The sequence below is a fragment of the Schistocerca serialis genome, chromosome 9 (genome assembly GCF_023864345.2).
Source record: "Schistocerca serialis cubense isolate TAMUIC-IGC-003099 chromosome 9, iqSchSeri2.2, whole genome shotgun sequence".
NCBI lineage: Eukaryota > Metazoa > Arthropoda > Insecta > Orthoptera > Acrididae > Schistocerca > Schistocerca serialis.
In genome coordinates, this window is record NC_064646.1 from 439,712,006 (window position 1) to 439,728,237 (window position 16,232).

The 16,232-nt window shown below is 42.4% G+C and overlaps 1 protein-coding gene across 1 annotated transcript in view; it reads right to left on the minus strand.

The window, feature by feature from the left end:
* Nucleotides 1-16,232, minus strand: part of LOC126418539 (ataxin-2) — a 130,409-nt gene that overhangs the window by 13,491 nt on the left and 100,686 nt on the right. The window contains exon 12 of the mRNA XM_050085352.1: nt 8,443-9,097. Within this exon, the coding sequence (XP_049941309.1) occupies nt 8,443-9,097 (655 nt within the window). The remainder of the gene's footprint in view (nt 1-8,442; nt 9,098-16,232) is intronic.

Consider the following 16,232-nt stretch of genomic DNA (forward strand, 5'->3'; position numbering starts at 1 on the left):
GTACTTCTGTGCGTTGAATTGAGCTCGTGAACGTTTAGAGACTGCTGGTGTTTCATCACCACACCAGCAAGAGATGATGGACTACGCTTCATTGTGTGTCATCCACCCTGATGCCACCCACTCCAACCAGGGGTCCTCCCCACAGGCGCCACCCAGCCGCAGCAAAGGCCACCTGGCAGGATGGTCGTTGCCGGGAGTCCCAATGCCCCAGGGGGATGGGAATCTACCCCTTGGCATACTTGGGAGTCAATGGAGCAGGAACCAGCAGAGTGATCCCTGTGTGGTCAGGGAGCTACAACCAACAGGTCACATGGCGGCCCCACCACAACAAACTGGCTACCGTGCTGGGTATCAGGTGCAAAGAAGTCCATGTTTATAGTCTATGCAGAAATCTATAGTGCATGGTGGAAAATGCTCACAGGAAGGTGTCCTCGCCCAAGAGATCGAGAATGAGCGGAACAGAAATGCGACGACAAGAAAGTGGACTAAAGATCTCAATGCACGATTGACACAACGCACCATGTAAGGTGCCCTTCCCCAACTGGCTTGCTCTTCGGGAAAATTTTGAAGAATGGAGGTCAAACCCGATGGGGGACCATCACATAAAGCCCGATAGGTGAGAGTTTCCTTTTAGTCGCCTCTTACAACAGGCAAGAATACCTTGGGCCTATTCTAACCCCCAGACCCGCACGTGGGTCTCTGATTGGCTGTTCACTAAAACAGGCTAATGTTGATTGGTTGAAATAAAAGCCTCTCTGAATGGCTGTTCACAGCTAGAAATATTAAAGAACTGGTCTGAATAAAAGTAACTGCTATTGGCTGGTGTTATACAAAAAACTGGATAAATAGCTGCTTACTGCATATTGATGGTGTATTTAAGTTGACAAAATAACTTTTTGTGCATGATGCCTTTAGTGTGCTATCTTGATATTTACCATATTTATAGTAACATACTGGAACAATTAAATATATTTTTTCAAAGAAATTGAAGAGGAAGTGCTTTAAGATTTCAAGGTCAAAGGTCAAGGTCAATGACCTTTAGTATGAAAATTCAGAAAACTGCCATCTGGCATATCAATGTAAAGGTTTATTCATTAGCTTTCCAATGGTGCCATTTTCATTGCTGTAACTGAATTAGGACCAGAATTACAGTCATTTATGTTGTGACATACACATGTAAATTTAGCACAAATTCCAAACTTTCCAGACCTATAACTTTCTTAACAGTTGTAACACACATCTGCAAATTGGTAATTTTCCATCTCTTATCTGGGTCATTGAATGCACTAAATTTGAAAGAAATCAGAAGGCATCAGGTTGAGGTGCATTGAATTGATATGGAATGACCCAAAATGGTTCAAGAAAATCGCCAAGTCACCATCAGAGAGGTTGCTGATGATGTCAGTATATCCTTTGGCTCGTGCCCATAATTTTCTCAGACATTCTGTGCAGGAATGTGAAGCAGCAATGTACAAGATGTGCACCACCAAAGTTTGTTCAAAAATTATTGAATTTTAACTGAAAAAAGTGTCCCACTCACATCGCTCAAATTGCTCAACGAAGTTTCCAATGATCCAGAACGTTATAACAGTGATGAAATGACTGGAAAAAAAAATCGAGAAGTTCAATCACGTATGAAGGTTATTCTCACTGTTTTCTTTGAATATAATGGGATAGTGCATCATGAGGTTCTGCATTATAGCTGTACGGTCAATAAAGAAAACTACCTGGAAATTATGCGCTGTTTGCATGAAACAATCCAAAGAAAGTGACTAGAACTATGCCAAAACCATTTGTGGAATCTGCATCATGATAATACTCCCACTCATACCTCAGTGCACGTTCATGATTTTTTGGCAAAAAGCAAAACCGTGATACGTGATGTTGCCTCAGCCACTATTTTCATCACACACGGACCCATGTGACTTGTTTCTATTCCCGAGGCTGAAGACAACCATGAGAGGACAGCATTTTGACACCACTGATGAGATAAAAACAGAATCGCTGAAAGACCTGAACACCATAATGAACACTGAATTCCGCAAGTGTTTCCCAGATTGGGAAAAGTGCTGGTACAAGTGTAGTCAGTCTAAAGGTGCGTTTACACTGCCATTTGTATCGGCACATGTATGAGATACATGTATATGCGACTTTGCGACATGTATCGCGACTTGTATGAGTTGACAAGTATCAACCTCAACCTCATACATGTACAGGTGTGCGTTTACACTGGTTGATATGTATCACTGTGCGATAGCTTTCGACGACGATTTGGAAGATTTCACATTTTTATGTGCTGGTACACTTGCTCTTTTGGAAGATGATAGGAAGAAAAGACGAAGGAAGCGTAGATGGTGGCAGAGAGAGTTTCTCGCGAATTAACGCTAAAGGATGGCGCATATTTTAGAAATTATGTTAGGATGAGTATGGAGGATTTCCGCGGTTTGTTATCACTTGTGGCTCCTCTTGTGTCCAAAACCAACACAAACTTTCGGGAAGCGATTCCGGATCAGTTGGCAGTAACACTCCGTTTTTTGGCCACTGGGGATTCCTCTTGAAACGAAGATTTCATTACAAAACATTTGCATTGTCACGCGATTGCTAATGCCAACGTCTCACACACGATTGTCGGCATCCGTTGTCAACATTATCACGCGAGGCCACCGGAATAATAGCAAAAAATTGATATACGTGCCAGATGCAAGAAAAAATTATAGAATGTATTACATACTCTGATATATATATAAAACTTTTACCTTCACTTCTTGGAATAAAACTTGCACAATAGCCTCGCAAACACGAAGAATAATGTTGCATATGGCACTTTTTGATGATCTATGCAGATACATTAACGTCGAAACGATAGTCGGCACCTCCAAAACTCAAACAGCCGCCAAAGAGCCTGGTACTACGCATGCGCTAATCGTCAAAATAAGCGGCAGGCGACAAGACAACAGGAAATGATAGTACTGCGCATGCGCGAGTTCTTCAAATGTCGCTCATACATGTCGCGTATATGGCCAAAAAGCGATATACAAAATGTATACGCGACATGTATGAGCTCGAGGGTCCGCATACAAGTTCCGTGAATTTTTGTATGAGGTGATGTATCGCGACATGTCAAATTGACATGTCGCTCATACATGTCGCGATACATGTATCCCAGTGTAAACGTACCTTGAGGGAGATTACTCTGAAGGGGACACATTTGATGTCGATGAATAAATAAAGACTTGTTAAGAAAAACAGATATTCCCATTATTACTTTTTGATCGCACTTTGTATGTTTCTTTCTTTGTAGAGTCTGTGGAGAACCTCTCTGTTCCTTATTAGTTCACCTAATATTCAACATTCCTCTGTAGCACCACATCTCTAACATTCTCTTCTGTTCTGGTTTTCCCACTATCCTACAATGCTTTGACCCAATCTAGGACAGTTGATATTTTTTTAAAATATTGGGAATGCGAAATATTTAAAAAATACCATTATCAACCCTCATGGTATCGAGCAAAAATTTTGACGTACCAGTCTATAAAAATATCTGCTGCACATTATAAATATACTGCCAGTTTTTGAACTGTATACTTAAGTACTGATTTATTATTAGATATTCTGTACTTATCAACAAGCTAGCAGCCTTCTCATCCCCCTTAAAGCAAAAACTGATAGGAAGACAATGCATGTGCATGCTTTTCGATAACCACTTTGTAAACAATGGTAAATGCATGTAAGTGGCACAATAAAAGGTGTCCGATGGGTTCGTTGTTCAGGTTCGTCATGTATTGGATTTGTCCTGAACACCATGTCGATTTCCCTGTTTTTTATTTCTGCAGACACCAGCAACCTAGCAGTTGCAGTGTCAAAATTTCATGGTGAAGTTAAATGCTGCTGTTTCTGTTGGTAGTGCTAAGAGTGAATGCATCAGCATTTCCCCTCACATGGCACCACTCAGGCCATGACCAATCTTTTCATTTAGAGTTTTGTTAATTTTCAGCAACTGTTTTTAAAGAATACCGATGTGGAGAAATAGCACTTTTTTTTTAAACGCAACTGGTATGCCATTTCTTCACATCGGAAGCCTTGTTATTCCATTTTCATAGGTATTCGACATAGTGCCCTAGAAATGCACAGCATATGTCAATGTGGTATTCAAAATGTTCCCACACTGCAGCGAGGACGTCTTGAGATACAGCGTCCACAGCTGTTGTTATGCAACGTCTCAGTTCATTCACTGTTGTTGCTAACGGAGGCACATAAACATAGTCTTTTACAAACCCCCATCTTTCCATTTAAATGGAATGTTTCCTAGTCACTAAATGCTAAGTGTGGAAGTAAACTGTCACCCTCCATCTAGCCAGGAACAAAATTACAGAACTCCGCATGTTGTTGTGTGTCACCTTCACGAAGAGCTTGCAGTAGCTGAATTTTGTATGGTTTCATCAGGGGCATGTTGAGCTGTCGAGCTGCACGGCGAAGAGATTTCTGTGGACTCCTTGCGAAACCATGGGGGATGCGTTCAATGTCTGTGTTAGACACTTGGGGACAGCCCGGTGATTTGCCTTTACACAAACAACCTGTTTCTTAGAACTGTTCATGCCATCGTCTAATGTTCTGTGCTGTAGGAGGATCCACACCATACCTAAGTTAAAGTCATGCTGAACAGTTATTACTGACCAACACTGCACAAAACATAAAACACAAAATACTTTCTGTTGTCCCATTTTTAGTAGAACTGAAGTGTGCACACACTGCTGCTACCTAGCAGGAACCATGTAAAACTCTAGAGTGTTTGTCTACTTTGTGATAATTATGGTAAGTTTCTAACTCTTCTCATTTCTCCTACTTCTCATTACTTTTGTCTTCATCCAGTTTACTCTCAGTCTATATTCTGTATTTATTTTGCTGTTTATCCCATTCAACAGATCTTTTAGATCTTCCTTACTTTCAGAGAGGGCAGTAATGTCATAAGTGATTCTTATTATTCATCCTGAATTTAAAGCACACTCTTGGATATTTCTTTTATTGCCATCACCACTGTTTCTTCAACATGTAGACTGTAAAACAGGGATGCAGTCTTTCACACTATTGTTCACCCTTTTTAATCTGAGCACTTCATTATAGTTCATTATTAACACTCTGTTCTTGTAACTATTGTGTCACCTGTCTTAACCTGTCTTTTCTCAGAATTTCGAATATTTAGCACCATTTTGCATTGTCAAACACTTTTCCTAGTCCGACAAATCCTATGAGCATATCTCGATTATTCTTCAGTCTTGCTTCCATTATCAAATGCAACAGCAACACTGCCTCTATCTCTTTGCTTTCCCTGAAGCCAAACTGATCATCACCTAACGTATTCTAAATTTGTTCTGTATATTATTGTTATTCTGTATATTATTCTTATAAGCAGTCTGGATGCATCAGCTGTTAAGCTGGTTGTGTGATAGTTCTTGCTATCTTCAGAATCGTATAGATGATATTTTTCCAAAAGTATGGTACATCACCTGTCTCTTGGAATTTACACATCGACATGAATAGCCACCTAGTTGCGACTTCCCCAATAATTTTAGAAATTGTAATGTTATCTATCCATTCTGCCTTATTCAATCTCAAGCTTCCAGAGCTTTTCAAAATTATGACTGACATTGGATCCCCTCCAATTTCTTCTACCATGTCATCAGTGAAGTCTTTTCCCTCATACAGGCCTTCCATATATTCTTTCCATTTACCTGCTGTTTCCTCTGTGTTAAATGGTGGGACTCCCACTGCACATTGCAATATCCGCACCCTCAGTGAACTTCAAACATATCCTGTCATTCCTTAGTACTTCAGTATTCCAATTTCTTCCTGATGATTCTCTTAAACTTCAGTTTACTTATCATTACTAAATTGTGATCTGAGTTTATACTTGCACCTGAGTGCACCTTACTCCAATATCTGTTTTTTAAATCTCTCTGACCATGATGTACACCAACTGGAATTTTCCCATGTCTCCACCTCTTTTGCTAGTACACTGTCTTCTCATGGAACTCTTGAATAGCATACAAAATTTACTGCAATACTCAATTAGTCTCTCTCCTCTTTCACTCCTACTGTGAAGCCCATTTTCTTCTCCTTTAACACTTCTATTCCTTCCCCTAAACCTGCATTTCAGTCCCACTTGATAAGATTTTCATTTGCATTCAGAGCATACAAGTTGTAAAACACATTTGCTACCTGTCTGTCATACATTTTTGTGATTTTGTACTTATTTACACACTATGGCACTCAGTTCAATAGATCTCAACAATAACTTAATAAAGTCTAATTATACCCAATATTGCTGTACTTTATAACGATCTGATGCCGAAATCATGATAGTAATATAAAATAAAGAAATTTGTAGAGTCAAATAGCAGAAATATCATTCAAACATGGTTGGATTTGGTCAAACTCTTACTAATACCTGCATTCTTAAGTGTGTGGGACCCGTACCAAATAGGACTAACAGGGGACACAACATGAAGGGCAGCAAAAATGAACACATTTGGTTGACCCATGGGAGCGCATCACAGAGGTGCTGAAACAGCCAACTAGATGAACAATAGAAGAAAGAAATTATCCCATGAAAGTCTACTCATTATGTTTCAAGAACCAACTTTAAGTGATGATCTAAGAGTGAACTACAACCCTCTATGTAATAGAGCCACAGAGCAAAACTGTGCAACGCAAAAGCTCTACCATCTTGGCTTTATGGATTACCAATGATCCATGAGAATAATGTTCCATTAAGAATGACTGTTAGCACTCTGGCTCACCGACAAAAACTGGCGCAACACTTGGACCCTCTGCTCCAGCCGCTCAGGGGAAAGACTGACACATACATAAACAATTCAGGACATTTTGTTGAGAAGCTGAGGAAACGAACTTGGACAAAACCACATCCTGGTCAGCTTTGATGATGTTTGTTTGTTTACAAAAGTGCCTCTCAGTGACACTCAGGAGCACATCACTTCCATTTTACGTAAGACATTACCAAGCTCTTTCATACATGTTTCACCATGAGCTATGTGGAATGGGAACGTCTTTGAACAGCTGGAAGGCATCACCTTGGGTAGTCCACTTGACCTCCTTCATGAAACATTCTGAAGCACGTGCACTGGACTTAGCACCTCGTAAATCTAAGGTGTGGTACAGATACATCAATGACAAATTTGTTGTGTGAAGGCATGGTGAGGAACAGCTTGGTGACTTTCTAAGACACTTGCACAGCCTCCATGCAAACAAAGTTTAACACAGAGATACAAAAGGCCAGCTACCCTTTCTAGATGGGCTGGCCATGAGGGATGGTGAAAATCTGGGACACATCATGTATCGAAAAACGACACAACAAGGACCAATACCTACAAGAACTGTCAAATTGCCACCCAAGCTAATTAATATGCTCTTGAAGTGAGCAAGACAAATATGTGAGCTGCACCACCTCAGACAACATGTAACACCTGGTGACTGTTCTGAGGAGCAACGGGTACTGCAGGAGTTGCATAAGAAGTGTCAAGAGTCAATCACTCTGCTAAGTTATATATCGGAAAAAGAAATGTTGAGTATGGCCTTTCTGCCACACATTCCCAGAGACAGACAGAATTGCCTGTATACAGACAGACTATTTATAAATGACAAAGATGATCGAAGAGTGTCTCAGATCGGCAAAGGAGAAAAGGGACCCCACTTGCAATGTTGGGAATATACTGCACACCTGCACCTGCATTAAAGTCTATGTTGGAATGACGGCAAAATCAATCAACACAATGATCACCAAAGTGGCATTGCAGGTTAGGGCAGGTAGAGAATTCGGCTGTGGCAGACCATGGGCTGTGTGAAATCGGCAATATAGTAAAATTTACCGACACGGAAGTTCATGCTGTAGAGAAGAGCTTGTTCAGAGAACCTACAGAAATACACAAACATGACAATATCTCCATCAAGAAAGAAGAAAGTCTCAAGATGAATGGATAATGGATTCCCAGGTTGCAGTGAATGACTGTTGTAGGTAGCAGGGGGAGAATCGCACAGGAGAAGACCACAGAAAAGACCTCGGACGTTGGCGCGCCAGGTACATAAAATCAGCAGCCGTGAACTTGACTCCAACATACCAACAGAACTGGAGGGCGACACTTTTGCAATTGTCAGTCACTAATGCTGACGAACCATCAGGAAAATCATCGAACAAAGATCAGCTAAAAAACCCGACATGGGAGGCAACAGGCAGTTTGTCAGTCTTATAGTGATTGAAAAGACAATATTAGTCGCACTAAAATATGCACAGAGGCATTTAAGTAATCGTCATTTCCTTTACTCCATACTTGAATAGAACACAAATGGGCCCTAGTAGCTGGCACAACAGGAAGTACCATCTGCTATGCACTTGCTGAGTATGGATGAGGATATAGATGTGGAACTTACCTGCAGCTGCAGGGTGTTGGTGGTGGTAGGCACCCTGGTGTTGATGAATATATTGAACAGCAGCAGCAGCCTGTTGAACAGCACCCGCCTGCTGCACGACATGGTGAGGTGCATGGGCATGTGGGGGTCCCAGCTGCTGTGTAGGAAGGATAGGGCACACCACAGGGAAAGCATGTGGTGGCGGGGGAGGTGGTGCCGGGCCGGGAGGGTGGGGCCCCTGAGGAGGTGGGGGCGGACCCTGCTGGTATCCCGCGGGGCCGCCAGGAGTTCCAGCCGCTGGTGACCCTCCAGGATGGTGGTGGTAAGTGGGCGCGCCCTGCGCAGCAGCGGCAGCGGCTGCTGCCGCGTGTGCATGTGGAGGCCCTCCTGGGTTGCCAGCTGCCTGTGCAGGTGACGGAGTGCCTGGGCCGCCGCCCGAAGGTGGCGGCGGGGGAGGTGGCGCATGGTGGTGAGCGTGGTGGTGGGCGTGGTGCGGGTGATGCGGATGATGTGGGTGAGGTGGTCCGACAGCTGCCGCGTGAGCGGCCGGCACATACTGCAACTGGGGACCAGGTGCCGGCTGAGGTCCCGGGGACTCGTGGTGGTAGCTGACTGACGTGGGAACAGCTCCTAGGGGCACAACACCACCTCCGTGTTGTGCCACCATTCGAACCATCTGCAAAATATTTTGTCTGTTTAGTGCTGATACCTAAATTACATCATTAGTTGTTTATTCAAACATCAGCAAATGACAAAATGATGGAAATTATACTACTGTTACAAGTCCCCTCCAAAAATCCACTTATCATAATCACCTGGTTCCTTATTTACCACTTTAAGCTGGACCAAACTGAGCATGTGTATTTCGTCTATTCCTTGTAAACATAATAGGTTCTTCAAAGGATGCCATGTGAGATAGGGCACCCACTGATGGAGCTCGAGTCGTGTCATAGGTGTGGTGTGCTTGTGATCAACGCCAATAAAAATGATTCGGTGTTAGTAACTATGCAGTATGTCAGCTTTAGAAGATGGTGATGTGGCTTTACTCAATGTTAACTGACATAAGCCTACTAAGGTGAACAAACAAGGCTGTATGAAGTGTTTAAAAAGTTGAATGTGTATATTGCTTTCCTTTTATTTTTTCGAGGAACGCACTACCATTCAAAGCATTGTGGCTGAAATTTCATGTGCAATAAGGGAATACCTGCAGACTCAATATTTATGATTAACTCAATAAACTTGGGGAGGGGTGGGTTGAGAGGGGGGGGGGGGGGGGAATCAGCTGATCATTATAGGAAATAATGGAATCTACTAAACTGTATTGATAACATTGATGGAAAGTGCATTAGCATAAAGGTAATGATAATTTAGAACAACACATTTTTAGGTGCTTCAGGTGCAGAGTGATTATTTTTAATGATAAAATTAATGTTGGAAGATGACGATTTTAAGTGAGGGGCGCTCAACATCACGGTCATCAGCACCCTGACAAAAAGTCAGCACACCAATCTCATAGGTGGGAACAAAGGCTGTCTCCACATGTAGATTAGTTTATAATGCATTCAAGTCTGCCTCAGTTCCCCACCAAATGAGGGATGATGACAGTTCACAAAATTTCACCACTCCTCTAACACTGAAATCAGTATTGGTGAGGACGGTGGGCCGATCTCCATTGAGACTGAGGGCTTCCCTAATGTCAGTACAAAAGACATGTTGCGAAAAAAGGCTGAACTGAAAGTGGCACACCACAAACCTCACAGAGTGGTGGATGCTTCCACCAGAGGAGAAAGCCATGTGTTAAAGGGCTATGTCCAATGTGTAGCCTGGTAAGCAGAACCTCCTTCCAGTGGTGAAGCTGACATGAAATCAACCTTGCTTGTGTGGTTGATTTCTGTGACCACAGTTTGTTTTTTGTCACCTTTAACCACTCAGTCTCCGACTGATGCATATGCATCTGTCAGAAAATGAATGGTGGTGTGCAATGGCATGGAACATTGATGGACAACACCATCCTGACATGCTTTCTTGGCTGCTTTGTCGGGTATGTCATTTCCCTGTATCCTGATGTGGCCAGGTACCCAGCAAAAGATCACCACCTGAGCCGTTGTAAGGAGCCATGGATGACCTGAATCAGCTGGTTTACTGGATATATTTGGTGAAGTGGAAGAAATGCCATTGATAGCAATGGCAAACAATGTGACACTGAGCACACTGTGCTGGGGACCCCATTCTCTTGAACATAGCAGTCAGACAAGGCATCAGCAATGCGATATTAAAAGCAGTGGTCCTCGAGGAAAGACTGGATAAGAATGCCAGACATCCTTTTAGTTCCCATACATGAAGTTGGTGAAGGATGCTATGTACCTGAAAGTAGTGCTGTAGGCTTTTTACAGGTCAAAAAACACACATGGCTCCAGTATTGCCATCTCTAGCAGAATTAAGTTGTCAAGGGTGAAGCGGCTCAGGTGATACTGGGATTTGCGCAGCCAGACGAGGCGTCAGTTGACCATACATTCAAGAGTTGTCCCCATACCACTGGTACTACAGTGCTACAGTCCTTGCCTGGTTTCCATAATGGAATTAATATTGCGCCCTTCCAAGTTGTACAGTATTGTCTGTCAAAGCAGATCTCATTGAAACGAGAGGAGCTGTCCTTTCACTTCAGGGCACTGATGACTACTGAGCATGGCATAATGAATCTCATATGGCTGTGGAAAGAGCTGATTTCAATTTTCACATGGAGAATGGAAGGTTGTGGACTTACTTCATTATGTGGGGAAAAAATGGAGCTTCCATATCTTCGCAATCCTACGGAACACCTGAAACGCAGAAGTTTGTCTGGATGATGCAGTGACTGTAAAAACTTATTCAGCTAAAACCTGAGCCATGTCTTTAGGCACTTCCACCAAGATGCCCTTGCCTGAAATCTGCCTTATTGATTCCCAAACTTGCACAACAGAAGTCGACCGATTAATGGAAGTCGTGAATTCCTTCTAAAAATCCCTCTTCTGATCTTTTATCACTCGCCTCGCATGTGACCTTGCAGAGCTGAAGGCATGAAGGTTTTCTGTGGTTGGATTGTATTTGAAGTTCCGCAGAGCTGTTTTTTTCTGACTAACTGCCAAGTGACAGTTGGCATGCCACCAAAGTACAGACCATTGTCTGAAGTGGTTGCTAGACTGGGGGATGGACTCTGCGGAAATCTGTTGGATCCAACAAATGATATAGGCCACTGTCTCCTGTGCAAAATCCTTTTGCTCCAAAATATCCTGTCGACTGTACTGCAACCAATTTGCCCCTTGGATCATCCATTGTAGCGGTCCCCTGTCGACCACCATCTGAGTCATTGGAATGTAAATCTGTAACTAGTTCCCACTGAACCAAGTCTGCAGTAGCTGGGAAGCAAAAACAAAACTCAATAGCTGAAAAAGATCCTGTCACTGTGGAAAAGTATGTCATCTGACCTGAGTTCAAAAGGAAGTTCTCAGAACGGATGAGTGGCTCGATAACTCGACCCCTGGCTTAATTGGTAGCTGAGCCCTGCAGCACATGGTATGCATTCAAGTATTCCACAAGGAGGAACGGGTGCGGGAGTGACTGGAAGAGCTCTGTCAGTGTGTCTGCATCCGAAGGATCATGAGTGAAAGATACAAAGAATGTGTGATGTAAAATGGTGCTGGAATTTCCACGGCAACTGCTTGTACGGCTGTGGTAAGAGGGAAAGGAGATGAGTGGCACCTGTTATCAATGGAAACAGCCACTCCACCTTTAAACCTGTCTCCAGTAACATTGTCCTTCCTGTAAGAGTTTTAACCCCTTAATGCAGATGTATCTCAGACTTTAAAATGAGTTTCTTGTACGCAGATTCAGAATGGTTTCTCCTGAACCAGGAGCTGTAATTATTCCAAATGTGATTGGTATCCATTTAAATTTCATTGCAACCCAGAAGTCCCTATGGGAGCCATTGTTTAGGGATGGTTGGTGTTGTCTTTATCCCACGGAGGCGGTGATTTACCCAGATGGTCAGGTCAACATTAGCTGGCGCCCGGGCCTCCAGTTCCTCCAAGTGGAAATTCATACCCTCAAGAGTAAAGACCCCATCTGAGTGGAAGAGATCTCGTCAATCCTAAAGTTTAACTGCCACTTTCTTCGACTTTGAACTACTTTTTGACGGACTTTTTCCTCACTTGGAAGGAGTTGGTCATTTTGGTTGAGGGAATGGCTTAGTAGGCTTCTGATGGTGGGCAGCAGTACGTGGCTTAAGTCGTAAGCCCATTACTGATGGCTTCCAAATGATTTCTGGTTCAAGTGTAGCTTTTCCGTCACAGGTGTATATGCCCGTACTTTAATCTGTGGTCTGAGTTTTTGTGGAGGCATCACACTTGGCAACTGGCTTCTTAAGGGCCGAAGTAAAAAAAAAGTAGCAAACACTGGAGGTTGCATAGCTCTGAAAGCTTTTTTAGCTTCTCGTGACTTTTAACTCATAATTTTCCTTTTTCATCGCGAACCTCAAACTTTCTGCTCCATACTAGGTGATCTGTGGAGAAATTTATACGTTTTGGAGAAAGTACAAGACTTGCCTATCTCATGAGCTGAGCCTTCACAACTGCCACACATTGCCCTCCCATTACATCCCTTAGTGCTATAGCCAAATCTTTGACATCTGAAGCATCACATTGGGTTAGGAACAACCTGGCGAACCTTAAGATGGATATAGCCTGCAAGGACGTGTTCAGGTAATTCTGGAGTGCTAAACGTTAGAATAAATGTTGCAGATTTTTCCAATGTTGCACTGACTCTCCTCTCTCCTCATATAGTTCTGTACTTCCGTGATGCTAATATATTCCAACAATATTGTACAGTATCATTGCAGCTGCAAGAATTGCAGTCACATGTAACAGAACATTACTGGCCACTATAGCCTGGTAACGGTTGTGGCAATATGTTCCTGGTCCAGAAAGGTATACAAGGGCAGCAGAATTGCCACAAAATGCAGCAACAAGAGTTAGTGAAAGTGATTGCACCTTCCCTCCTTTTACATTACATAAGGAATAATGTCTGAAATAAGAGAAATTAGACTTTGTGGATGTGTTGTTTTTTTTAAAAAAGTAAGATAAATGCTTCAGAAAATTTAACTAGTGGAATAATGTTGGTTACAAACTTGTTCTAGAATTTCACTAGATTGTCAAAACACCATTTTTGGTCTAAGAACTGCAAAAACCAATAGAAATATGAGAGTATATATACCAGTTACAATTCAACTGGCAACCACCTTTCAGTTTCCAGATACTGGTGATACATACAAAAGTTTAATGTACCTATTTAAAGTTCAATATTCATTAGTAAGTCTCATAGTACTAAAAGTATGCTATACTGTGGAAGGAGTGAAATGTTTCATTAGAGGAAGTTTGAAGTAAGAACTGTTTACAATATCCATTACTGCTTCAAGCATGTCTCGATGTAGTATGAGACTCGTGGCATCAAATACAAACCATATGAGTCAAGAGCCACCTGAGCTTCCACTCTTCGTACGCAATTTTTTTTGCCACACATTTGGCGTTGGTTCAAAGACCTCTTAGTTTTTTCTCTATGTTTCATCAAACATGATTTCGACTCAGACCCATGGTTGTAGCACTCCTGATAAGAGAAGTAGGAAACAAGGTGAGAGTGAGAGGGGAGTATTTAAAGAGGTAGATATTGCCCTGTAATACTAAATACTTTTCACCCTTTATGGGAAACACTAGTATCTCATCAGCAATATGACAACAACTACCTGCTGCAACAACAGTGATACTGTCCATCCATTCTGCAAAATTGCCGCCTACTGCAGCCTCATTGTGGAAATGCTGATGGCAATGCTATTGTGGCCAAATATTGCTGTAGAATATGGCCTACTTAAACGCACCTTAAGTCACTCAGCAGAATAATGTAGGGTACCTTATTGAGGATTCGCTTCAAAAGTAAGAAAACCAACAGGAACCAACAAACATTGGAGTTGAGAAATCTGTTCTGTAATTTCTTTCACAGCCCAGGAGGAGCATTCTCTTTTCAGAACAAAGTATGTATGTACGAGTACATAGCTACATGACAGACACCAAAATGATATGATATTACATTAGATCCAGCAAAACAATTTGTTCACGGGTTTTATGGAAAATCGTCTTATTTTCTTCTTCTTCTTCCGCAAATAATTTAAATAAATTTAGATTATTGTACCTGCCTATTGTACCTGTTCCTACATTCAGCACTAAAGTTCACGTCACGTAGGAAGGCGGCCCTATTTTCAGCCTTTCAGCCATTTTGGAGACTCAAGAACGAACTGCAGGAGCACGTGTCGGCAAGAGAACTGTACAAAGAATAGTAAACAAAAGTATCGGAGCTGTAGAAACCTGAGGAAAACTTGTTTTCGTGTGACCTGGAAGTATCAAAATTGCAAGAAACCTGCAATACAAATGGATGGTTTTGACTAAGATATTTTAAAGTGCTCAATGTTTGAAATGTAAATAAGCAGGGAATACCCAGTATCACAAAAACTTGTTACAATTATGCCTGAGCAGGTTGGCTTTAAAGGTAGCACTTCGTCAATGCAACGAATTTTAAGAGACATTGGTTTCAAATATGTTAAGAACAGAGCTTTTAATTGAAACAAGCGACACAGAAGCAGCACGAATCATGCCACTTATAAAGGTGCAAGATACAAGAAGGGGAGGTAGTCCTACACTGATGTAGGTCAGTAGACTCAGAACATACAATTTAATGTCCTGTAAAAGTTTCATGTCAATGGCTACAGTGGTTCCTGAAATACGGGGAAGCCAAGTCAGTAAATTTAACATTGTCGGGATAGGGTGTTCTAACTCCCCTTAAGATCTTTGGGAAGGGTATGTCAAAAGGGAGCTGACAATGTTGCCACAAGTTTCTCCAAGTGAAATTCCCTGATATTTACCTGATTTCCAGACAAGTTTTTGAAATGCCAAAATGTACTACAATAAATAAAATGTCTATAAAATGGCACACTGTACAATGTACTTGTGGTGAGACAGTCGCAATTCATGAAATCCATCACTCTGGCCTGCCGAGGAATATCGCAGTCTTGGGTCCATCGATAAACCATGAAAATACCCTGCGTTACACCACATACAAACAGACCTGACCTGCGGACAGATCAGTGAGACTAGATCCGACAGGTAGGGCCTGCACATTAGTGGGAAACAACAGGCTGCAGAGTGGCAGGCCTGATCCGTTAAATATACGTGCAGAAATTGCCTGCGGTTTTTGCCCATCGTGGAAATCCACTCATGTGGCCAGCTACTCATGTGTTACAGACTCAATGTTGATGAAATGAGGCTGCGGTGATCAATCCATGCAACAGATATAACTTGCGCAAATACTCCGAGAATCAATACTAATGAGGACAGGTAGCAACTCACCATACAGATGATTGCTGAGCCACAGATAGGCATGTAGAAAAGACAATCACACTCTCAGAACTAACTTTTGGGCCATACCCTTCGTCAGAAAATGAGAGCACACACTCATTCACACAATCACACAAACACAACTCATGCACAAGTGACTGCCATCTACGGCTGCTGCATCAACAGTCTCTCAGAATCAGATCCAAACAAACCACTCTGTATGCCTCCATGCCACTCATTGGCAACTGGTAGGCTAGCAGCAAGAAGTGGTGGCAGCACTGACTGCAAGCTGAGGGGAGTGGAAGGAAGGGGAGAAGCAGTAGGAACGAGTGAGTAGGCAAGCAGTGCCTGTACGCAGCTGTGCCCAGCCAACGATGATGCACGACATCTCAGTAA